Genomic DNA, 27,401 nt, shown 5'->3' with positions numbered 1-27,401 from the left:
TGGAATTTTTTCACTTTAGAAGTTTTATATAAGAGGTATACACTAATAAATATTAAGCTTTCATATTAAATTATAAATTATGAAAAACTAATCTTGATTTTTGTGTTAAATAGTTCTAATTTATCATTATGGTATTGTTGCTTTTGCAGAGTTACCCAAATTCTTTAGAATTTGAAGATTCTTAAACTTGAATTAAATATAAGTATATTATATATTATGAATCTTTACTTTATGATATTTGAAATGAATTTTTTTTTATTTTAAATTTTACTCTAGATGTATACTTTTATTTTATTGCTCATTCTTGATTTTATTATTTTACATATAAATTAAGATCTTTATTAATCTTTTTTTGTGTCAGTTGTTAGTCTTCAGTTCACATGCTTAGTCGTCTACTCTAATTTTATTTTTAATTTTTTTAAATCTTTCAAACTCTTAACACAAATTTTTCTATCTTTTTATTCATAAAATCAGCCATTTCGGCGGTAGTTAATCATTTTCTTCTATTAGTTTTGAAGTTCACTGGTTCCTTTTATTATTTTTTATTCCTTTCTTTTTACCTTTGGGGTTAAATTACATGTTTTGTGTTTTTAATGGGTAGCTTGAATAATTCAGATTTGACATTTGGGGGACGAGATTTCTAAATTAAATAATTAATCACTTAAATTTACAAACATACAAATTAATAAAAATTGGAAACATGTGTGCGCAGCCATTATATTGAGAGAGAGCATTTTGGGGCTTTAACTGACTGAATGACAACATGATTCATGTGATGGGCCATGGCATGAAAATAGAGGACATAACTATCGCCCAACTTAAATATGTGGGGAATCATTTCCACTTATTGATGGGCCCAATCTTCTATCTTCGAATGGTCCACATCAAGCTAAAACTTCTTCCCCTGAACTAATAATAATAGTGGACTTTTCACAAACTAAAATAATATAGAAAAAATAATAAAAATATCTATATTTTTATCTTTTTATTAAATTTACTATATTTTTTTAATTTTAATTTTTATTGTGTTAAAATATTAAAAATATAATCTTTTAGTTTTTATTTTATTTTTAGATAAAACAACTAAACAATAACTAAAGAACAATTAAAAACACCTCAAAAATAACCACAAAATAACTAAAAATAATCAAAACGTAAATTTGAAAAAAAAAGATAGAAAAAAGCAATATTTTTAAAAAAAAATTACACAGTAAAAATAATATTTTTTTATTAATTTTAGAAGATTTCTAAAAAGTTTCCGAATTTTTCAAAGTTATTTTATTTTCTCCATTTTATACTTCTCTTTTTCTATATCAAAGAAATTAATAATTATTTTTCACTTTTATATATCCAATACACGTTTAAATTCTTCTTTTCTACTTTGTTATTATATTGGAATAGTCATAATAAATTCTACAATAATTATAAAAAGGCAATTCAATCTAATTTAACTATTTTCTTAATAATTAAATCCATTACATATTATCTTAATCCAAATTAATTATTAAGAAACAACAATTAATATAAAATGATAATTTAGTCTAATTTAACTAATTTTTTATAATTAAATCTATTAATATTTTCTTAATCCAAATTAACTATTAAAAAACAACAGTTAATATGAGAGAGAGAGAGTAATAGACAGGGTAATTACTACTTACCCATTGTGTTTTGATTTACTATACTAACATGTCTTTTTAATTTTTTTAATCCTCTGATAGGTCACTTATTTTTATTGGATTTATTTTTATTAGTCATGATATATACATTATCGCTGAATTATAAAGATGAGCCGTTGATGGTCGCAACAGTTATATTCATGTATATGTTTGCATCCTCTAATAAATTTCTATAAAAAGGTTTACGTTTGGCATCATCTGTTGAATCTAAGATTATTGCTTTGTGGTTGAATTCAATTGTAAGTCTTTTCTTGTTTCTCTTTCTCCCTTTATAATGTTGTTTCTGTTTTAGTAATGTTTAGTTTGTTCGGATTTTGTTCAATTTTGTTGTCTCTTTGTTTTTGTTTAGAATAGCATCTTGTATTAGTATCTTTCTTAAAGTTTTAAAAATATATTATATAATTCCATCTATTTCACTGTATTATACTAACACCCTCTTTTATTAATTTTTTTATTAATTAATTTTTAAATAAAATAACAGAGTTATATTTTATTTCCACTCCATTTACTGCATTTAAACTCCCCCATTTTTTATCATTAGAAGTAAAATGGTTAAATACTTTATTATACTAATATCTTACTCACATACGTTACATATAAATATTGATAGGTGAACTCATTTTTTATTGTAATAATAAATAGAATAATTATTTAATATAAAATACTAAATACTCTTAATATTAAAGAATAACATAATCTTTGTATTATAATCAATATATCTAAATTTCATTTTCATTAATTAATTAATCCATTTGTGATTTTATGGTGATCGCATATAATTTATTATATTCATAAATGCATTGTTCCACTCTTGAAGTTTCATCTGTACAAGAATAATATCACATGTTAATTTGCTAAACCGATTCACTTTACTTAAATATCCATATAATCTTCTAAGTTAATGTTCATTTTGCAAATATATTGTAAGTTTTTTACTTTTGTAGCATACAACAATAATAATAATGATAATAATAATAATGATAATAATAATAATAATAATAATAATATTATTATTATTATTATTATTATTAATATTAATATTATTAATATCAATTTATTGTTTTTCAATATGTTGATTATAATTTATTGTCCGTTGCCTGTATCTATCAAGAAAAATAATATTTGTAATTATCTATAGTTTCTGACAGAATGATCCAAAGCAACTTAGAATACAATTAGATATATATATATATATATATATATATATATATATATATATATATATATATATATATATATATCATTTATATTTTTTATTAATATTTTTAGTTAGTTGCATTTTTTAGTAGGATTATTAATAAAAATATAGTTTGTTAATAGTTTTTTTAAGTCTTTAATAGTTAATAATGAACCAACTTAATAAAACTTTCTGACATATTAATACCTTATTATCTAATAGGTTCATATATATATATATATATATATATATATATTAAGATTACTAGTTCCATCTTTATAAAATAACTTATATTCCATATTATTTGTATTTTACAATTAATTCCGATAATTAGATTTCATACTTATATAGCAAATTATGATTATAATTAATTTTTTAATTTTACTTTAACTAAGTTCCACTGTGCAAAATACTCCTAATTTATTAAAAGTGTGACCTTCTTTTGTAGCCAAATAGGTGAGAATGAGGGAACTATGCAAGATAAAACACTGTTATTTCCTTTATAAATAGTAGTTAAATAATAAAAGTTTATCATTGCATATAATATTATTTATCTATTTTTTAATATAATAAAATTCTATTTTATAATTAACATTCAAATCTTAATAGAATAAAACTTATAGAGTTAAACATATATTTGTTGTTGTTAATATTATTTATTAATAAATATTAAATTAACCCTATTTAAGTAAATAATTTAGCAAGACCTTTTAGTTAAATTTCTTCGTTCACCAACTCCGTACTTTTATATATACTAATTGTAATAGTAAATCACAACAAAAACTAAAGAGAGAAAAATAGAAAATTATAATGCTTTATTTATATTTGCGTCGAACCCTAACTTGATGGTGAATAAACTTAAATGCTGTCGGAGATCCTCGACCAGAATTATAAAAAAAAAAAAAAAACAAGCAAAATTATCAAGCGAACACCAAATAGTTTTTTGGTAATTTTAAATAATTATTAGAAAAGAAAAGGAAGAGTAAATTGTAAAGCTTTTTCTTAGACACCAGATACAAATTTGACATAGAGTTGAAAAGCAACAAACAATTATAAAGACAGCTCCAAGCAAAGTGAACCAAATCCATGCTTAATCGAACAATTGCTAATTGTTAGGAAAAAGATAACAGATTAAGTTTGCATCAGTGTCCGTCCGTGTCTTTGGTTTTTGAACTTGTTCTTAAACAGTAGAAAACCTTTGTTCAGTATATGTTGGCCTATTCTACTTCCAGCTCAAACAAAAAAAAAAAAAAAAAAAAAAAGAAAGAAAGAAAAGAAAAGCAAAAGAAAAAAGAGAACTTGGTGGAGTTTGAAAGGTTGATTTCTCTTTATCAGGCAAATCACTAATAACTACTAATCATAGCTAATCTGAATCATTTATTTCAGATCAAATGAATCAGAGTAGATGTACCACACAGCTGCAATAGCTTAATCTGATAATTGCAGCAGCATGCTTTAATACATGCCTTCCCAGCATGAGCAACTATTGCTGACCCCAGAAGATCATTTTTCTTTTTTTGATCAAAGGATAATATTTAAATATCGTTAAGATCCTCTAACAAGAGCAAAAGGAGGGAATAGTTCTCAACAGAGTAGCATTTGCTACTCAATCTGCCCCTGAAGATCACTTCACTTATTAGGATGGTGGCAAATGGTTTAAAAAATGAGTTAAAGGGATGCCAGATATGGAGATCAATATTCTCTACCTTTGAAAATTATGACAAAAGTAACCTCATGTTTGAGAGGAGAAACATTGTAATTCTCTTTCCATTATCTGGAATCATACAAATTCAACATTGAGAACGCAAACACTGCAAATGGTCACCATACAAACACCAGGTGCCCTAAAACCATCACCCCCCGCACCATGGATATTGACCATCATTCCACCATCATCATAAATAATGACTTGGCATTAATTAGAAATCCAACAAAATGCAGACCAACCATGGCCATATCATCAACTCAGGTATATGGCCGATGGTCCTGCACTGAACCATTGATTAGACAAAATCTGAGCCAATCATTCTACATTTCTCCAAAATGATTTTCATAGAGCCTCCAGTACTTCTGCAGGACTACCACTCACAAAAATTCAACTAAAACATTTTTAAGAATACAGGTTGCAGATCTGGAAACATGACTTTTACGTTTCCATATTTGCAATAAGTTTATCTCGAGTTAGTCATCAACAGCAAAAAGATCATGGAGTATATAATATGGGGCCCATCCACCATGAATAGGTGGAATGGGTGGATCCAGTGCAGGTGGAAAAATTGAAATATTGAATTAACTATTGTAATGACGTATGATTTACAAAGCCATGTGGAATGGACAATTGAGATTTATGCACTGAGGTGTTAACCTATTTCAGCTATAAGAAAGTTATGCCCTCACTGGTTTGAAGTTGAGCAGTGTGAATTTGTTGAATCAACCTTGATTACTCTAGTATTATAAGATCCACAATACCTGCACTTATGGTACAACCAGTGAAATGGTGCTGTACCCTTCTTCTCACAGTCATTGCACAATATATCCTGGATTACAGAAATCAGTTTTAACATCACATAGTAAGACCAAGAAGCAGAAGAAGATACCAGATAATTTACCTGACAGCGATCCCGGTATTCTTCTGGAAGCTCCTCAGAAGCCAATAGTGCATCAAGCATACCAAAGTAAACCTGAAAAAAGAAATTTACAAAATAATAGAGATCCTTTCATGAATCTCAAAAGGCATACTTCTTTATTTCAGTCTCAGCGCAAATATGGGTGTGGCAAGGACACTCCCTCCACATTCCAATTTACAAGTCAAAATCAAAATGAATCGGTATCTGATACTTTACACTAATGCATGTTTAGTACTAAGAAGCCTATAAAATTGTGAAGGACTAAGTTCATATATCTTAACAAAGGGGGATAAAAGAAGAAAAGAAAAGTTCAATTTCACATGAGACCATTAGCCTTTCACTTTATAGTTACACAACTGAGAAACTAGAGTGTTATTTCAATATTTCTTCATTTCCCCTCGCTTCCATAAGAATTATTAGAGGGCAAGAGAGATCCCAGTTGTTTTGACTTGTTCTCGACAGCCTACAGGCTTAGATCGCAGGGATCAACAAGCCTCTTCTGTTGGAATTATAGTCATATCTAAATCTGAACATAATTCCCAAAGTGAATCACATGTTCCTTGGTATGCACAATTCTTTCATGAAAACTCAATACATCAGTGAAAAAACATCATCTACATTCATAAAAATCGAGTAGGTTTAACAGATAGTTCATTAAAACTTACCGACATATCTCCCAGGGATTTGCTACAAATTGGACAAATGTAGTGACTGCAAGTATATGCCTGTTAAAGATATGTACCAAAAATTCAAAAAATGATTGCTTTTCTTGCAATAGGTAATATTTGAGAAAGGTCAATAAAGCAAAAGGCAAAACCCATTAAAGGAATGGACCTGAAAGCAATTTGAATGCATAAAATGGCCGCAAGGAAGAGCTTTAACACTTAAACTTGACGTGAACAAACAGTCACAACAAATCGGGCAATTCATCTCCATGCCTTTCTCTCGGCATTTGTGATCCAGTAATTTCATTGCCAGGCAACAATTACACTTCATGCAATGAAAGAAGTCAACACCAAGTCCATTTCCAACGCGACATAAATTGCAGAAAGGACAATGATAAATATCCCTGAAAGAAATTAAAGGAATAGAAGGAAATATATTAATAAGAGATCTAATCTAATGGCAGTTATCACAGACCAACACAACAGGTTATCAGGTTTCTTTCAAAAAGGAAAAGTAACAAAAAGGAAATGTAACAAAAAGGAAAAAAAAAAGAGAGATAAGAAGTCAAGGGATATATCCTATATGACAGCAGATTAAAGCTGTCAGGTTCCTTCTAGAGGCGTAGTAGAGCTAAGCTGAGTCGAAACAGTGTGAGGCTTGAGCTCAACTTGATCACAAAACTCAAAGCTCAAAACACGAGCCAAGCTCAATGGAACTTTACTTTTGAAGCTTGAGCTTGATTATATGGGATATTGGAAGTACTAAAGCTCAATTCAACTCAACTCTGCTCAATTACTAGGATTAGAGCTTTTGACAACCTAAAAACTAAACTAGAATAGCTCAATTGAGCTTGAGTAGTAGATGAAATGAATTATAAAGGTATAAAATAGTAAAGAATCAATTAGGCTTGCGAGCTTCTCGAGCTGGGCATAATGGGTCTCAAACTCAACTTGTCAATCCACTCGAGTAGTTCGAGTTCAAGCTCGACTTCATTAATATCAAGTCAACCGTAAGTGTTTTTTCAAGTTAATATGAGTAACTTGCGAGTTGAATCGACTCATTTACACCCCTAATTTCCTCTGAGAATAAAAAACCACCCGTAATCTCCTTCACAATAGAATCCAGTACACAAAAATACACTACTTCGTTCTCTTTAGATTCACATAAACTGGGCATACCACACAACTGACTCCAGACACCCTTTTTGATATAATTAATAAATTTCCACTGCAGAAAAATTACAGGACGCAAGACTGCTGAAAAAACACGAAATAGAAATGATATATAATCCTTTACTCAAAGCCAACATATCAAACAATTGACCAACTAATTACAGTATATTTTGTAAGACTAATGTCTTTTAAACGTTCTAGCAACAATCTATATGAAAAGACAAGGCATCTTATTAAAGCCCATACCTTTCATCATCAAAAAATTTACAGATACTGCAATAGTATTTCGCCATTTGCAAACCGCCACAAGAAGGTGTAGTGCAAGCTGGTCCAATGGGCTGAATGTTCAGGCAGCGCATACACATCATTTCAGTTGTAGCCTTCCTGAGAGTATAAATACAATTAAAGTTTATAGAAGACAAGCAGTCCAGCCAAAACCAGATTTGACAATATGTAACAAAGATTTACCTATCCATTGAATGGTCACTGACTTTATCGTGGCAGAACCTGCACGTAAATAACTTGCTGCAGCAGGCAGCACGAAGTTTACAGTTTCGCTTGTAATGCTCACATCCAAAAATTTGTTTCTCTAGATCACGAAATGAAGGAAAACATCCAAGTAAGTCTTCACTGTTTGAGCATTCATCAGTTCTTGCTTGAGGTGACTTCTGCTGAGCAGCTATCCAGCGACTAAAAGAACCCAGATACTGATCAGGGCAAGCAGAAAAATAATAGTTCAAGCAAGTGCAGACAAAACACAGCATAAACACACCTCGTCATCAGATTTTGAATGAGGTACGCTTTTCTTCTTGGATCAAGAGATGAATCACGAGAGACTTTTCTTATTTCTGCTTCCAGTTCATTTTGATTCATCCGGAAAATATCTTTCCAGCCAGGCTTAAATGTATGATCGCTGTGATCCAAGCTTTCATGGAGATCAGCACCTAAATAAGAGAACAAAGAAACACAACCCAAGAAAATCTCCACAATGTTATATTTATTGCATAGAAAGGGGAAAAAAAGAAGCTAATTTCAAGAAGTAGAATTTCAGCATTCTTTCAAAATTGCAGTCACAATATCATTCAACAGAGAATAACAAACAGATACTCAGAAATAAGAAAAGAATCTTGCGGACCTAGGGATATACAGCTCTCTGATGTTGCTTGTGAAGCTGCAGCAGAAGTACCCTCCCACCATTCATTGAGCCACTCACTGAACATTGTGTTTTTTGTCGCATTTTTCCATGTATCCATCATTTTGTTCTGCTCCTCCAGAGTAAGAGCAGATGTAACCCATGGCAGCATCGACTGAAGCACCTCTGCACCTGTAGAACCAATTATTCGTCCAACAATTTTATCCTGTTCCTCCACTGAAAAATGCATGTCAAATAAAGGCCACAACTCAAGTTCTTCCCTGAAAACATGTTGATCCAGTGTTACTCGTATGGATTTGCACATGCCCTGAAGCTTTGTTGCAAGCTCATTATACTGCCTAAAAGTATCATCACTATGACCAGAAGCATCATAACCATTTCCAGTTAGATCATCAGAAATCCTAGCACTCTTCAGGCATTCTTGAAATTTTGTAAGCTCAGAGAGCGCAGATGAGATATCTTCAAATAGTTTCTCTTCCTGCTTGTGGTCCAGAGTGTAAGAGTGGCTAACATTATGGAGCGTCTCTTTAGATTCTAATGCTGGAAAAACTATATCATCCTCTGCATTACTGTGAGCTCTGTATAAACCCCATAAGAGACGAAATCTACCCGTAAACTGCCTGAGCAAAGCTTCATTACAATCATTAAGTTTTCCTGATTCAACGTCCAAATATTCCAAGTCCTTGCGGATGGCTTTATGAAATTTAAATATGTTATCGATTGGACGTGATGCACAAGTTGTATCAGTGGGACTTATATCTGTTTCCCAATTAAAAAGACTAGAGTTGATGGAGGGAGCAGAAGGACTAAAAGTCAAGGAACGCAGAGATTTTGCTGCAGAAAGAGAACTAATTCCTAGATTACTGTTGTTCACTCCTAACCCAGGGACGCAACATGCCTTATTACCACAAGGAAATTTGGGAATAGTCTCTAAAGAATGACAAGCATTATTATCTTCCTGTAATAATAAGTTTCCGCGCTTAACCGGCCGTCTTCTGTCATCTACTTCTTCTGTTTGGATAAAAGAAGGCTTCTCATTGATGGATAACGTAGGATTGCAATCACAACATGATTTTTTGATATCCTCCTGTGCTCCAGTTAGAATTCTTGCAGGACAACAACCAATTGCACCTGAAGATAAACAAGTGCTCCTAGGACAACCTTTGCAAGCCCAACCAGAAAAAAGCGTAACTAATGCAGAATCTGAAGCTGGAGCTGCACCATATCATTCCATGAGTTAAAGAATGACAAAAGGAGAAAATGCAGAGAACACAGAAAATATACTTGTTAATAAAATTAATCAATAATGGTAGAGAGGAATAGTTGGAATTAATGTTCAACCTGCCATATACATGTTTTGAAGAAAAGACTTGGCTTCTTCCTCACTAAGTGATCCTACCAACCATGGTAAGACACATTCAATCAATTTCAAGGGCATCACACATAAGCTTTGATAAAGAAGTTCACGCTGTCTTTTGGCACTAAAATGCTTTCGAGCAAGTGGGAGAACCTACCAACAAAAATATGTGCATTATTTTAAGATATTATATAAATGCCAATCAATATGGTAGCAGGATGAAGACTTGTTAAGAAATAAGAAACTAGTTATTAAGCATATGCCATCAATGGGAAAGACATGCTTCATATACTATTGCACAGCAATGTACCTGAGCTTCCTCATTTTGGAAGTGTTTCTGTATGGAATCCATGATATGATCAGCTTGCATACACAATTTTGTGTAGAATTCAGTATGAGATGTATTTGCTCCAGCACTTTGAATGCTCTCTATCAGACATCTAAGCTTGTCGAACTGAATTTCTTCTTCTGCATGCTCCTCGGCAAAATTGAGTTCTGCATCTACAGCGGGGAATATAACTTTGTCCTCAGCAATACTGCAGTGGAGACAGACAAGAAAAGCCCACTTCACAATGGTAAATGGTCACAGCATAGGCAGCAAAGAAACTTCATAATCCTTGCATTCTCTATTGCTATTTCAAGGAGAGAGAAAGAGTTTCAAATCTGTTATAAGCTAGAAGTAAAGCCCAGAAAGGCACAAAGCTGAGAGAAGAGAGAATCACTAGTGTTTCGCTTTTTGGTAACAACGTGCAATAAGACCCTGCAAAAGGATTTTACAGCTTAAAGCTTTCCACACTTTGTGGACTAGAAGTTTTTGTCCCAAGGCTGTGCTTTCAAAACATAAATACGATAACAGAGGCAATATTTCATGCATCAGGCCAGTGTCAAGAACCTATCTCCAATAACTGATCATCCTAATGCACTTTTAATGCACTATTGTTGAACTTAAGCTTGTTGTGTTTGGACAATGTTTAGTTCACTGGAAAAGAAAAATAAAACAAAAGATAATAGACAACCACACCTGTGAAATATGCAAACTTCTGCAATGAACTGCAGCCTTTCATTGAATGCAGACAGATCATAGAAATCTCCAGAAAGTTGTATCTTTCTAGCTGCTTCAGCTATGTCATTCAACTCTCTTCTTATTGCAGCATGCCAAAGCAAAATATCATCAATGGGATGGAACGAAGTTGAATCCGCAAGATCAGAAGTGAGCTCCATATATTTCCTTTTACCAATTCTAGAAGATTCACATGCACAATTTATCTTCTTGCTTTCACATATTAAGGCTGGTCGACCTGAATCTTCGCACAAGATCTTGGAATCATCTTTGCAACCTGTACACATATCGGACAGTTTTGCACCTTTCATCCAGGCAAAAATTACCTTCATCAACCAGAAATTAAAAGTCAGCCTTCTTTCCATTTCTATAAATTCAATCTGAAGATTGAATGCACACCAAAAAAGACCATCACCTGATGAAGAAGTTTCTCTTTTGGGATTATCTTGCACAAGCATTTGTGCATATCTTGATACTCCTCAGATGACACAGATGAAGAAAGCCAAGGAAGAAACTCTGCCATCATATTAACAGGAATACTGCACAGAAATTGCCATACCAACGATGCTTGCTCTTCAAAAGAAAATTTCTCAATAAGCAACGGAAAGACCTGCAACATTAACCACAAGCTAGTGAGATTCAACGTTCCTTTTCAATTCAGCATAACAAAGCCTATTCGCATTATTAACAAAATATGATAGCCAAATAAACATAGAGGTTGCAATGACATGGATAGTTGGCAACTTAGGAAGCATATAACTTCAACTTTAACTTCCCAAGTAAATCCGAATAAAATACCGTCAACTCTATATTACATAAGCAGCAGTCTCCCCTGGAGTGGCAAGAAGATGCAAACTCTATACCTTGGAAGAACCCTTAAAAAGGATCAAATACTGTCTCGCTATATTAATTTCAGAACCATTAATGTATTATAGAGCAAAAGGTTAGCAGGACATAGACTCCTCATGATTGATTATTTGATATACTGTACGCCTGTCCATAGATATTTCTCTTTTTCATTTTTTTCTTGAAAGAAAACAATGTCGAACTATTGCATAGAATGGAGCTTTCCTCTTCATAATATTAATGTTACAAATTAATTATTGAACTTTGTGTTTGGTTGAAATCCATTTCATTTGCAAATGAAATCTTATATTTGATGTGTTAAATAATAATTATAAAATTCATTTTAAATGAATGAAGATTGCGTTTGGAACACATTACAATAAGAAAAAATCTATTAAGAGAGAAAATAAAATGAAATATCAAAGTTGAAAGAGATACTTTGATCTTATAAAATATATAGGCTTACTAACGTAGAATTCATTTGGAAACTAACTATTCCACTAGAATTTAGTTTAGTTATAACCAATTCCATATATTTAATTATGTAAACTTTCATTCCAAGTTGTCAACCAAACACATAAACTTTAAATTTGCATATGAATTCCATAAAATTTTATGTAATCCATTTCAACTGAACGCAATGAGAAATAATACAACTTGGGAAATCTCTACCAATTTGTCATGCCACCACATAACCATAACAGATCTTCCATACAGATTAACTAAGATGCAAAGGAGGAGCAACATCAGGCATAACAAGCAAACACAATCTAAACACCATGTGAAAGAAGAACATTTAGACTAGCTAAAATAATTATTATAAGAGCATTTACTGTCAAACAAGCAAAACAACACTTGTAACTTGTTGCACATTACAATTGTATTACCACAATGTGAAGGGGTAATAATAGTAATCATGTCAACCCAAATATTATTGTTCCAACTTTTGACATAAAATAAACAACAATTTTGCTAATCCCAATTACTACCACTAATTGACCTAAGCTAATTTAATCACTAATTGGTCTAAACTAATTTATTTATTGTGAACAAAGCATGGAAGGTAGGGATTCTCAAAAGCACATACTTAACAAAAAAGTATCTCCAAATATGAGTCTATCCTGATTGCCACAAATTGAACTGAGGATACAATCACCATATGTTGAAGGAAAGACAACATTTTGTGGTCATACTAAGCAGTTCTATGCATGTTAAAACTTCTTGGGAAGTGCAAATCCTAAGCCTTATATGCTGCCTAATTACAAGAATCTGCTATATTAAAGACTCGGATACATGCACCAGTAAAATGAAGAATGCATAGCTCATCCCAACAAGTTACATAATATTCAGCTTGTTCAACTTAGTTTGTCAAAATGTACAATAAGAACAATGCAAACCTATCATCAAATTGAACACAAATAAATACCTGCTCCTCTTCCTTGGACATATGCTGGCTAATTGATGTTTGAAGAGCTCCGGTACGAGAAGCTAACTCTCTGCGGTAGCTTTCTTCATTTTGCTTATTGGAATTCAGAAGCTCATATAATTGATCAAAAAGAACACTTTCTCCCTCATGTTCCAGAGAGTATGTTCTTGCCACATTCTTCACCCGTATATCAAGAGCTGGAAAGATAACCTAAATTTTGCAAAATAATATATTGTTAAAATCTTCAACTAATATGTACTTAAAGAAACATGAGTTGCATGGCATGCTGTTGGTGACAAAGAGCTAAAGTATCCAAGTGAAAACATTGAAGTTTCCATTAGGACTTAATCAAAATTAACCTCTGATGTTCATCATATTTTCCTATTCCAACCTAGATTATAACAAGATGAATGCAGCTGCATGCTATAAATCATAAACCGTGTGGCAATATTTAAACTGATAGCCAGGGGAAAGGAAAGATCATTCCAGTATCAGCTAAGGTGTCTTGCACAGCCAAAGCCTTCTTAGATATCACAAAACTTTAACATGCTTAGCTGATGTTTTCCCAATTTTGAACCCGCCAGCTTAAGGTCATTTCATATCAAACAATACCCATCTCACAAACAAATCTGAATGGCGGAATTATCAATTAAACAATAAAGACACTGGGAAAGCTAGTGTATGAGAGAGAATATTTGTTTTCACTAAACGGAACAGAAGTGCAAAACCATGTGAAATTCAATAATTAGTAACTTGAAAAGAAATTTCAATATAATATCAAATGCTTGGATTGCGAAGGCATCTCTGGGAGCAATTAATGGTGAATAATGCATGCCAGAATCAAGGGTATGCAGTTAAAAGTTCATACATTACTGTCTGTGGAGTCTCTTGCTCAACCACATTACGATATCAAAGAAGCATTTAATATATTTTTATACTAGGATAAATAACAAGGAAAATTGCAAACCAAAACAGCACAGAAGTCAAAAGTCTCATCATATATTTTCATGATTATCATATCCACAGCAGTCAAGTGTGTGAATCTAACATATTATGCTGTGGCAAGCCCAATAATTTGACCTTCTTACTAAACAGCTACCTAGTGAACATAATTAAACAAATAAATCAAACAAAAGAGTTGATAAGAAGTATTTTCACTCAGGAACAGACATAAAGCATCTCATGTTTAAAAAATTTCATGAAACCTAAAATTAAATGAATAACAGAGCATCATTGTTTTGTCCCCCACACCTCCAATATAAAAACAGAGTGAGAGGTAGTAGCTGGAGCATCCAAAACTCAGATCCAATAAAAATATAACCAATGTACTTCTATCGACTCTAATTCAACCCAAGGAAAATATGGCCTTTTATGATACAGCTAAGCTAACTGAGATTGCAATGCAGTTTCAATGGACAAAAGGAAAGAGACGTGTCAACTGATCCATTTCTAACAGGGTTGAAAATTGGTAGTTCCAAATCATGCAAAAGTTATAAAGCAAAAGGCACAAGCCTTTATTACACACCAGTTTCATGAAAGACATAAGTCTTATTTATAACCAAAAAGACTATATCTGAATGTCTCCCTAGTAGCAGTAGAATGTATAAATTCTTTAAACTAGCAGTATGGCAGCTATTTCCCCAATGAGTTACATGCGTTTCTAATTTGCAAACTTAACATCAAATTGAATTCAGCTTGTCAGGACCAGATACTAGAAGCAGCTTGAGGCTTGGGGTTACAGTAAACGTACACAACTTTATCCAGTTTCAAGACCGTGAATCGAATTGTCACTAAAGATTCTAGGTGCTGATGTAGAAATAAAAATTCTATTCCATCAGAAAAGGAGATTCAAATTCTATTCAACTTTTGGCACAAAACTGCCACCATGTTAACTGGAATAACATAGAAGTTTCTATTTCTCACTGTCTATTATCCCTTGCTTCCTATTAAGCAAATTAAAGCTTGTTTACAAGCAACATAAAAGAAACTAAGAAATAGAAAAGGAAAAGAAAAACTCTTATGTTTATGCAATAAAAGTTTTAAAAAGAAATTAATCCAAACACTTCATGAAATGAAAAATTAGATACGAATAGAAAATCCAATTAGGTATATCTAAAACAATAATTATAAAAAACCTAACAGCTACCTCGTCTTCAGCATTGCAGTGATGCTTATAAATCGCGCGAAGAAAATGATATCTCTGAAGCAAAGGCTTAATATCACCACCAGTACTGGTGGCAAAAGCCATAGCGGCACGGTGGAGTCCATCGAGCTCAGACCTAATAGCTTTATGAAAGAAAAGAAAAATAAGAATTGGAGATTTAAGAGCTGAATTCTTATTAATATTATTGTTATTATTTTTCGAAGGCGTAGAAGTAGAAGAAGGATCTATTGCTTTCACTGGTCCCGCCATTACCGCTACTCCTCCTCCATCCACTCCTGAAAATGGCGTCGCCATTACAGTTCAAAAAAAAAAAAAGAGAAAAAGAATTCGTCGCGAAAGATCTCGAAATAATAAACTATATCTTGAAATCCCTAGTTTCTCTCACTTCTAAATTTCTATCGTGCTAACAATTTGCATAAACTTCCATTGCTGCTATTTTGGAGTGTTGATAAAAACAAAAGAAATTATATGATTAAATAAAGAGCGAGATTTCTATTGTTCTTTTTCTTTTTTCTTTTTTGGCTTTGTTTGTTCTTTGTTAGCAAAAAGGGAGAGAAGGATGTAAGCGAGAGAGAGAGAGAGAGAGAGAGACGATGGGCTTTGTTTTATAGTTAGTCCACGCGGCAGTAATCGGTTGCTCTGTTCACCATCATCAGTTCAACATTTTTCCCCTCCGTTTTCCTTTATTATTTTTCTTACCTGTTCTTTTTTAATCTTAAAACATTTTAAAGAATGATTTTTTCTTGAAAAAAGAAATTATTCAGTAGTTGAATAAAAATAATAATAATTCAGTAGTTATCTCTGGATACAGAAAAAATAGATTACGCAACCTGCTACGGTTTACAATAATACGTCACTTCTTTTTTGCTGACTGTGCTGGGTCCTAATTAAAATTCTTGTGATTTATGAATGATCGTGAATTCTGTTTATTTTTTCTTTATTGCCTAGTTGGCTTTGCATTTTAATTGATTCAAGTTTTTGAACACATGGAATTTGACCGACTACTGTTAGATTGAAAATTATTTTTGTTTTATTATTTTTTGGTTTAATTCATATCAAGTCCTACTCACTTGATACGGTATAGTATTGTAATTATATAAAATTATTTTATTAATAAAATAATATTAAAAATAATTTAATAAAAATATTTATATTATATTAAGACATTAAAATTAAAATTGGACTATACAGTGTTACTGGTACTTAATCTTGAAAAATAAAATATTAATGTTTTCTAAAAGAGTAAATCTAGATAAATGCTTTTTATGAGAATATTATGTTTATTAAAATAAATTATTATTTTTTGCAATAATTATCCTTAGATAACTAAAACTAGTCACGTCTTATAATGAGAATCACAAACTAAAAATCAAGTAATGAAATAATAAAATCATTGCCCCTAGAATATATATTTTCAAAGAGGTTGAATAAATTTTAATTTAAATTGACTGTTATTAATTTAACAAAGAAATATGTCATCCTCAAAAGTTATTATATTTTGATTATTTTTATAAAAAAAGTAAGAAGCCTAATAAAATTATTAATAAATAGCAAATAATAGAAAAAATAAAACATTACATTTTCTGTGTAGCGCTTAAATAGTAGTAGACAAGTGAATTGTGTGTGATGTTAAATTGACTTTTTAATAAAAAGAAAAATAATAACAGTAAAATCTAAATTTCTCCAAAAGAAAATATAAAATATTTGAATAATAATAACGATTTTATTTATTTCAGATGGTCTTTAATACATTGAAGCATACAGGAATTCTTAAATTTAAACTAAAAGAACTTTCCTTATATTTTCATTAAACTTTTATTTATATAATTCCATTAATAAGTCATGACCTATGTTCATAGAGATTAATATAAAAAAAGAGTGATATCCATTAGCATTAAATTATTTTATGTTTTGTGTTGGTTAAACTGTTAATTTATCCTTTGAATTTAGAGTAAATGATTAATTCACTCAATATTTAATATTTTAAAAGATCTACTCTCAACTTACTAAGAATCGTCAATTTACTCCTATATTCATAAAAAAGAAAAAAAAATTAAATCGAGTCTTATTATAATAAATGTTATTAAATTATAATAAAATTATTTAATTGCAATAAAATTTTATTATAATATCTAACATAGATAACTAGATAATATTTCTTACTAAAATCATATGAAATTATACTTTTATAAGATTAGAGTAAAATGTTATATTTTAGTAATTTTCTTAATTTTTAATAAAAACAATTTGATAATCATTTTAGTCTCAAACTTAATTCAAATTTTCATAATTTGATATGGTACATAGCTTTATATTTCAGAATTACTAGATTTACTATGATAAAAATTATTATAAAACCATACAATTATATTTTTAACTTTTATAGATATAATAAATTATTATAATCTATAATTATTAATTATTTTAGTTGACAATTATTAAGTTTTATTAGAAACTAAGATCAAATTATGTCAAATAATTTTACTTTAATTCAGTTAAAAGTATTTTTATAGAGTTTAATAAGTATTACACTTTCAGAGTTAAATTGAATTTTTATTATAAATTCAAAAATTTAATTATTATAAAATAGCAATTTCTGATAAATTACCGAACAGACTAGAAAGAAAGTTAAAGTATAGATAAATTACTCATTACTTCTAAAATATAGGGGTAAGATTGTTACTTTATCCTTTTTCTGGTTGGATAAATAAATAAAACACTGGAATGATATGGATTTAGGGCGTTGGCATGACACGTGGTATGACTGAGAAAAGAGGAGCCAGGTAAGATAAGAAAGGCAAAGGCAGCAGTAAGTATGGGGACAGGATCCGTGCGCGCATATGTGGAGCACGGGTGAATCTCGCTCCACCACGGATGGGGGCGGGACCCTTCTTGACTTGTCAACGGAGTCCACCTCAGCTTCCAACGAGTCTGGAATCTGGATTTCGTAGATTCAGTGTGCTGACATGGACTCTGCAAAACGGTGCCTGTTATTAACTCCAAGGGTATCATGGTCATTTCGAATTTGTCAATCACAGACAAAACAAGGGTCTGTTAGATTACGAATTAAGATTACTAAAGAGGCCAATGCGCTAGAAAAACGTTGAAAAGCTTAATTTTGTCAACCGTATGACATCAACTTGGTCGAATTATTCTCGAGAGCTGTTTCGTTCACATTAAATTCATAATTAAATCCCATTGATTAAACATGGTAGACTGATTCTGAATAATATTTTTGATCTGGAAAGTATGTTATAAGATCAGTCAGAAGTATCTAATTCAAAATATTTTACAAATCTATCTACATTTATATGTATTTTTTAATTCAATAAACTTTCTAGTAAATAATATCTACAATACAGAAAAAAAAACCATAATAGAGAAATACAATTTGATGGAATAATTAGGGTCATCCAATTAATCACTCTATTTGTAGTTCTATAAAAGACTTTAGTTATACTATTAAAAATAACTTTATAATCAAACCAGAATTACAGTAACAGTATCAATTTCTCATACTCTATTTATATGAAAAAAGAATGGCATTTTTAAGAACGAAAATAATTCATTTTTAAGATTTTAATAAAATATTATATTTTATCAATTGACGATGAATAAGATATCTAAATTTTTCTTTGCATAAGATATTAAAATGTATTTTACTTACTTCATCTATTATTTTTCTATCATAATTTTTATAAACAACTGCTCAAGCTATAGTATTCAAAAATACATTAAATGTTGTATTTAGCTATTTAGATATTATTAAAAATAAATATAAAATTCTTACTCAAGATTCTAAATTTTAAATCCATACATGTATATAATTTGAATTATAAATATAGTTCAAGTAGTAAATGTTTATTCTTAAAAATAAATGTACTGTGCTGAAGACACTTTTTTATTAATTACAATTATTTATAATGAAATCTTGAGTTCAGAAATTGGGCACGAGTCTAATTCAAAATAAACTATGAAGATAGTAATTAGTGTGAGGAGCAATTAATAATTAAAAAAATTGTAAAAAGTTAAAAATGTTTAGAAAATGATGAGAACAAAATTTGCAAGGGATACAATGGTAACTATATAAGAGAGAAGGGAAAGTTGAATGGTAATCACAAGGATGGCATGAAGGGAGCACAAGAAGCCGTTAGGTGGCACGAGAAATGCCCGTGTCGTGGTCACACCTCGCGAGGCTATCAAATATGAATACAACACTTAAAACAGACACGGGACCATCGTCCTTCTCATTTGATTAATTAGCGTGAACCGGATGCCTTGCCTTCAATTCAAAGTCAAATATGAGCAATTTTAATTTAATTGTAACTTTTTCTCAAAATAAACATTATTTGTTGGATAAGTTATATTTATTTGTCTTTTTCAATTCAACACTTCTAAACAAAAAATATTATATTGTTTGTTTCTTTCAATTTATATGTGAATTAAAAAAAATTTAAGGTTTTAAAATGAATACCATAATTTTCATTTCTATTTTTTTAAAACACACTTATTAAACTTTTTATAAATTTTATAATTTTAGACATAATATATATATATATATATATATATATATATGGAAATAATTTCATTATGGACTACATTTATCTTTCAATAATTAAAAAAATCAAATAGTAAATTTTAAGAAAAAAGAATACTGAAATTCGAATTCTGCTCTTTTTGAATATAAAAATAAAATAATAGTAAATTGCACTTGGTTAGTAAATTGTGATTAGATGGCAACATATTAGAAGCATTTAGACTTGACCACCATTGTATCATGAACTAATGCAGAAATTAATTAAATAGAGGAGATTCTTTTTCAATTTGTGTATGAGTTACAAGAGCCATTATTTGTTTATATACAAATGAAAATACAAAATCTTATACATGATTCCAGAGTAATATAAAGTATAGCAATCCCTTTGATTATTCAACAGTTGATCCATTGAAAAATGCTGATATTCTTCTCCTCTCAACTTAACGTGATATTATAAAATGCTAATTTGAGTTGGCTAATCTGATCACAAAACCAGTTAAATTGAGAAGATGAGTTTTTTTTTTTTTTTAAAGTAAATAATAAAAAAGATAAAATAATATAAAATTGAACGCTTATCTATAATTCAATATTCGTTGAATTAGATGGTTTACTATGTGAGATTAATTTAGATAGATATTCAATCTTGATTATGTATAGGTATATCGGACATAAAAATAATAAAATAAAATATTATAATTTTATTGGATAAATTTTTTAGTAATACAATGAATTAAGGTTATGTAATAATTTCTTTATTCAAAAATAAAAGCCATACATGCAAAATAAAATTATTAAAATTTATTGGATAAAAAAGACATAACATAAAGAGAACATGACAAAGAGTAAAAAGTTTTGTTTTGACACAGTAAAATCATAAAATAGAAAAATAAATAAAAATAGAAATATTCCTAGGGCCGTAAAGGATAGAGGTCTCAATCCTCTTTGTTTGTTTTTTTTTTTTTGGAATACACTTTTCTTGTTAATATATATATATATATATATATATATATATATATATATATATATATATATTTAAATACTTTTAAATGCATTTAATTTAAGAAATTATTTTTTCTACTTTGAATAAATTTAATTTACTATTTATAGTCATAAATATTACTATTTAGTAAATTTTAATATATATAAAATAAAAATATTAAGTTATAAAAATATTTAGTAAATTTTAATATATATAAAATATTAAGTTATAAAAAATGATAAATTATTTCTAAATATAGAGATAGCGTATCGAATATTATTATTTATTTTTGTTACTGTAACTTAATTGGAGAGAAATCTATTTAAAATTATAGTATATTTAACTACATTTTAAGAGATTTTATTAACCGAATAAATTTAGTTATATGTCAATTGAGAATTAAAAATAAATATTTAATTAGTTTTACATATCAAAAATAATAAAAATAAATTTTAATATTTATATTATTAAAAGACTATCAAATTAACTATTGCTTAGGGCTATAACTATAATTGAGCCGGCCCTAGATACAAGGCTAATAAATGAGAAAATCACAATAATCCTACGCATGATCTTAGGCTAATAATATTCCGTCGGATTAATTAACAGTTGACCCATTGAATATGCAAAAAAAAAATAGAGACAGAAGTAGGAGATCAACTGTCACATCTTGATTTTATTAACAGCAAATTACTGAAAAATGTTTCCTAATTTTTTTATATAATTCATATTTACTTTCAACGAACTTTAATCTCTCAATCAAAATAATATTTTCTTCTCTATAGAATTGTTATTGAATTTTGTTAACTAACAGCATTTTAATCCCCAATAAGTTAATAATTTGAGTTATTTTATTTACAATGTAAGAGATTAAAAAGTAAATTTATTCTTAAAATTGGGGACTAATATTTAATATAAGAACTAAAGGATAAAAAATTTAACATAAGAATTTGAGTATATATATTTTTTTCAAAAATTAAAAAAGGATTACATTTAATTTTAACATAAGAAAAACAAGAATGTGAATTTAAAATTTTATAAGATTAATTAGAATTGCATCTGTGCAATGCGAAGATAACAACTTGAGAAATCAAAATCAATACGACAACAACAACAACCATCCGAATATTAAAGAAATATAGGAAAGTAACAACAAACAGAATTAGACAATTCCAAAATAATTAAACAATAAGGTGTACATGTGAAATAAAGAAACATAGTGAAACATGCTACGTACTGAAGACCATATTACTATATTATTATCATAGATAATTTTAATAAATAAAAAAAGAAAACAGACTGAAACAAGAGAAAGAAGTGTTTGATTTTTAAAGTGTAGAAAAATAAGCAATCTTGGGTAGGACTTCAACTCCCCCACTGAAAACAGGATTGCATGTGTCATGGGTGATGATGAATTGAATCAAAGGCTTATTTCGTGCATGAGGCCATAATAGAAGTAATGGGAAAATTAATTAAGTGTCGAATCCTAAAGTTTAGGATGTGGCGAAGCTATTAGCAAGATGACTTGACTTTTTTTATATTTTAATTTGATTTTTGTCATCCATATCTTACATTCAGCCATAGTTGGATTATTTACATTTATCATAAATATACTTTTTATTTTATTTTATTACAGAAGGGTTATTGAATGTACAAACAAATTCCTACATTAGCTAGAAATGGAGAGAATCATGAATGTAATAATAAGTATGGATAAATCTCTAGACCAAATAAACAATACAGAGATTTGTAGTGTCCATATTTAGTACAAGCCTGTGAATTTATATAACAAAGGTTGAACATAATAATTTCTTTTAATATGTTGTTATATAATTTAACTAGTAGGTAGAATTTTTCTTCTCCTTATTAATCAATTAGCATGATGATCATTCTCTTCTTCTTAAAATAATGTCATTTTTTCAGAAGAAAATATCAATTTGATTAAAAAAGTCAAAATCTATGTTAATTATTTTCAAACGTATTGATTTAATGGATAAACTAAAACTTAATATTCAAGAGGACCAATATATATGTTTAACAAAGTGTAAAACAAAAAGAAAATTATATGACCGTTTATTTCATACATGAAATAAAGATAATAGTTGTTATTTGACAAATATAGTAACTAAAGTTATGAATTTCATTTCGGCCGTCATTTTAAAATTATTATTGAAATAAAAATTTTAATATTGGAGTATTTTGATATTCTGTTTCAGACTGTTCTAAATTATATATAATTTAATTTTAAACCATTAAAGTATAACATTATAAAATCATTATCCATAATTTAATTAGATAGTATACTAGAAATTAACAAGCAAACATATATCTAAATCTTTATTATTATAGAATTACAATAATAAAATCTTTTTTTATACACAACCAATTAAGGTACAAAATAGTATCTTCTAGGACAAAGCCATGAAAATCAAATTACATAAGTTCTAAATCGGTATGATTGAGTGATATAAGGTTAAATCACAAAAAAATTTAATAAATTAGTGAAAAGAATCTATAATTAATTAAACTATATAACATAAAATGAGATGATAAATAAAGATAAATAGATGATTATACGAGATTTTTAAATTTTTAATTTTAAAATTTTAGATTTCAATTCATTTTATTGATGGAAACAAAAATAATTCATTGAGTTAGGATTAAGTGTTATTAAATTATTTAACTCAATTTAATAATATAATTTTTTTTATAAAATTACTTCATCTCGATCTATCTCATTAATTTCATTCAAAATGGTCATTTCGGTCAAATCTCGATTTTTCCGGTTTGAAATTACCAAGATTTTAACTGATATGAAACAAAATCTATCTATATATATATATATATATATATATATATATATATATATATATATATATATATATATATATATAATAAAACTGGCCATTCTAGCTATTCTGAAATGTAACATAATCAATAACTTTGATAGTAAGTGTTTATGAATATAGTTTTCTTAAGAAAAATAAATATAAAAGGAATGTGTTTTGTTCGTATTCATCGGCAATGTGCATTAGCATAAGCTTGCACATTTGTAAATTCCATGGCTAAGAAATGAAAATAAATGAGACATTTTTTGGTTTCTTAATTCAAATATGATATTTAAGGTAGTAATGACAAACTTCCCATTTTAACTTGCTCTATCTGAGATTCAAACTTAAAATTTTATACTTTTAAAAATATCTTCTTTATTAGTAAAGTTACACTAATTGATAAAACAACTCAAATTTTTAGTTAAATTGCACTAAATTAATAAAATAACTCAAATTTTTATTATAATAGAACACGAATAAACCGAGCATAAATGTCAAATAAAAATAAAAGCAAAAGTGATCAATTAAATACTCTAACTTACTAATAAAACTCAATACTTGACTCCTCACATCTGTGCTTTAGCATACTTTAGAATCTGATACAAAAGATTATACTTATACTTATGCAGAGTGTCTTCTTGACCTAACTAATGATCTAAGAAGAATAATTAAACAAAACTTGAGAAATAAAAATATATTTGCCAAGAAGATGAACTCTATAAGATGAATGCGAGGAAAATGCTTTCTTAACTCTTTTCTATGTTCTTGCACTTGAGTTCCTTAATTCATAATCCTAAAAAATTGAATCCAATTAATAAGTATAATCATATGTGTGGCTTATTTAATTTCTACTGGACTGGCTTTCCTTTTTGTTTTTTTTTTCCTCTTTCCCTATAAAAGACCTGGATTTCCCATATCACCTCACCATTAAAAGAATTTTTAAGAAAAGAAAGTCTTATTAATTATGGACATAAGACCAATCACTTTCAATACCAAAAATTCCATTTGAACAGCAGTCTACCACAAATTTTATTGTTAAATAAACGATAAATAGTTTAAATATTTTATACTTAAATAATTAAAATAAGTATTTTAATTTATATAATTTATTATATGAGAGTATCTTTTAATATCAAACACATTCGATTCTTGGTGACCCACTACTGTTATGCCTCAGTGGCGGCAGGACACAAACAACTCCTTCTGTTTCTTGCTTTTGATATGTGAAACTTAATTAACTAAAGGCCTCTCCAGTCATAGGTCACACCTGTATGAAGAAAAAAACAAAAGTAAATAAAGAAACATTGGAATGGGATTTTCTTGAAATTCTTTATAGGTCATTGACAATTTCTTATTTGGTCATGCAATAAAACTATATATATGTATATGACAGTGATTGTCAGGGCACTTGTATATATATCTGAATCAAGCCAAAAACTCAAAACACAAAACATATTTCTTTACAAAAAGGAATTGGGTAAAGCACTATATAAGATTATGTGGACGTGTGTGTGTTGGTAAGAGGATGAATGAGGAACACCAACCAATAAATTTAATGATCGAGTGTGTCATCCTTATGTTTGGCACACTTTCTTTCAATTAAATAATTTTGTCACTTAAATTGTGGATAACCCACCAAGCAAGCATACAAAGTTTCCACTAACTTTGTCCAAATTTGGCCTGTCCACCGGCTAAAGATTAATTAAACAACTTTCCCACAGAATTTGGCAGCTTTGAATTTAATGGATTGGTTGATAAGTTGGAGAGCATAGTAAGGATATTGTGCGCAGATTTTGGAAAATGATTCCAATAAATGATCTTTGTAAAGAAAGTCTTCAGTCCCACTAGAAGAGAGTTCAGTTGATTTTTTCTTTTTTAATTTTTTTTACAATGTCTACAATGGTATCCACGTCCTTCTTTAGATAAATATCAGTAGCCTGAAATTTTTATGGTAAGTGAGAGAAAAGAAGCTTCTAATGCATGTGAAAAGCCAAATCCTATTCCCAAATGCCTTCTCTAGTGTCCCGTAGTTTCTTTAATTTTACCCCGACTCATATGTGGTGCTATAGCAGACTTATTTTCCAATTTGCAAGCATATTGATTAGCCCTTTTTAAGTATGTCGAACTTAGGCAAACAAGCTAGAAAAATACTAGCTAACCAAGCTTAAGAACCAAATCGAGCACAAGAGTATAGTAAATCACGTTTATAAACAACTCTATGCACACTATTTTGCTCATAATGTAGTACATGTAGAATTGGGTCTTCCTTCTTGATCCCAATATTATTGATTGCCAAGTAGATTCCCATTTCAGTTAATTATAAATTTATGAACATTTTGCAGTAGAAAAAACTCGTATGGTTACGTCCAATAAAAATTATTACCATATGAAAAGATTTTGCAAGCTAATCTCTAGTTTCTAATATACCATTTTCAGAGTGAATGGGTCAATTTCTAAAAAAAAAAATATTACTTGTAACTTATTAGTATTTTAGTACTGATCTGATTGCAATATATTTATTATCTCATTGAAAATTCAATTTTATAGCTCATATATTTATTTTTTGGACCCTACAGATGGTAAATATTTTGGCTTTTCATTATATCCAGTTGTGATACTTAGACCCAAATCCGCGACACTGTCATCATTCAAGGTAAATTACAGTTATTTGTTATAATTTGATCCTTGAGGAAGCAACATTAGCTCCGTAATTTATCAGATTGATACTTGAAATCTCAAGAATCCCTAAGGCCCGATGAATATTGTCAATATTCTATCAATACAAGCGAGTAAAAACCAGAACCTTATCAGCTAATACTTGATGACCTAAATGTTTGATTAAAAAAAGAAAGGTAAAGTCCGATCACAAAGAAGTCGAGCAAATACATGGAGCTCTGATTCTGCAGTTGAAACAACGCATAATTATAACATAAGAAAGAAGTGGTTGACCCTCTAAAATGGCTGACCTGTGGACACTAATAAAAGAAAAAAGAAATAGAAAAAGGAAAATACATGAAATATACTTGAGCTTCTGTTACACATGCACCCTGGAAAAGAAAAATGGTTTGACTAGATAATGCACTGTCTAACCAAAATGAGAAATGTAGGCCAAATTGGGTAGCGTTACTTGGTGAACATTACTCCTGCTACACTACCTAATTCATGGTGGCTTCCACAATTTCATGCCCAAAGTTGATTCACCCTTAGCCCTTTTCTGTTGGGTCTCAATTTATTAGGCTTTTCACAGAGTTCGATTTTGGCATCTCTTCCATGAAGAGATAATTTTCCTTCTAGTTTTAGAAAGAGAAAAAGCCAATTCTAGTTAGCATAGGAAAATGGGTCTTCATTACAATGGAAAAAAGAAAAAAAGAAAAAACCAGTAACATATGGGTGCTTTTCTGCGGTACCTTTCTTTTATTAGTTTATTATTTGTTCTGCTTCTATCACTCGTGTGCCTTTCCACCAATTTATGCCATTTGCTTGCACCTTGCAGTAAAACCCTCCACCATATAGTCATGGTGTCAAATCTTTCTCCTGCAAAGCCCACATTAATTCCTTTATCAATATTTGAAATAACATTTTTTTTTTTTGAAAAAAAGATTTAAAGTAGATTGCTGTTTGATATTGATTGTCTCCACCAAAAATGATTGGACACTAAATCATTACAACTTTGGATTGACTTCAATCTTTTTAAGATTGCTGTTTGACATTGATTGTCTTGTTGGAG

At 29.4% G+C, this 27,401-nt stretch overlaps 1 protein-coding gene across 2 annotated transcripts; it reads right to left on the bottom strand.

Annotated features, from left to right (window-relative positions):
* Window positions 1-5,046: 5,046 nt before the first annotated feature.
* LOC8260390 (zinc finger protein BRUTUS) lies at window positions 5,047-15,952 on the bottom strand. 2 transcript variants are annotated; one of them, XM_015724075.2, is made up of 14 exons: window positions 15,310-15,942; window positions 13,164-13,373; window positions 11,307-11,501; window positions 10,853-11,217; window positions 10,142-10,367; window positions 9,816-9,984; window positions 8,457-9,689; window positions 8,094-8,265; window positions 7,790-8,011; window positions 7,568-7,705; window positions 6,318-6,552; window positions 6,149-6,208; window positions 5,466-5,537; window positions 5,047-5,393 (listed from the first exon to the last, which is right to left on the bottom strand). In XM_015724075.2, the coding sequence occupies exons 1-14, from the start codon at window positions 15,619-15,621 to the stop codon at window positions 5,250-5,252; spliced, it is 3,753 nt and encodes a 1,250-aa protein (XP_015579561.2). In that variant the 5' UTR covers window positions 15,622-15,942; the 3' UTR covers window positions 5,047-5,249. The 2 variants fall into 2 exon arrangements, 1 of the variants encoding a protein (XP_015579561.2); XR_007215474.1 differs by lacking the exons at window positions 5,047-5,393; window positions 5,466-5,537; window positions 6,149-6,208 and having other exon boundaries at window positions 6,351-6,552; window positions 7,568-7,701; window positions 15,310-15,952.
* Between the last annotated feature and the right edge of the window lie 11,449 nt (window positions 15,953-27,401).

The sequence above is a fragment of the Ricinus communis genome, chromosome 4, assembly GCF_019578655.1.
Source record: "Ricinus communis isolate WT05 ecotype wild-type chromosome 4, ASM1957865v1, whole genome shotgun sequence".
Classification (NCBI taxonomy): Eukaryota; Viridiplantae; Streptophyta; class Magnoliopsida; order Malpighiales; family Euphorbiaceae; genus Ricinus; species Ricinus communis.
This window is presented reverse-complemented; position numbering and strand designations above follow the sequence as displayed.

Excerpts from the sequence above, each read along its gene's own strand:
- LOC8260390 (XM_015724075.2), bottom strand. The coding sequence starts at position 15,621 with ATGGCGACGCCATTTTCAGGAGTGGATGGAGGAGGAGTAGCGGTAATG. Across the intron at positions 11,502-13,163 it reads TGTCCAAGGAAGAGGAGCAG|GTCTTTCCGTTGCTTATTGA; the intron begins GTATTTATTTGT and ends TTAATGTTGCAG. Across the intron at positions 6,209-6,317 it reads TGCATTCAAATTGCTTTCAG|GCATATACTTGCAGTCACTA; the intron begins GTCCATTCCTTT and ends TATCTTTAACAG.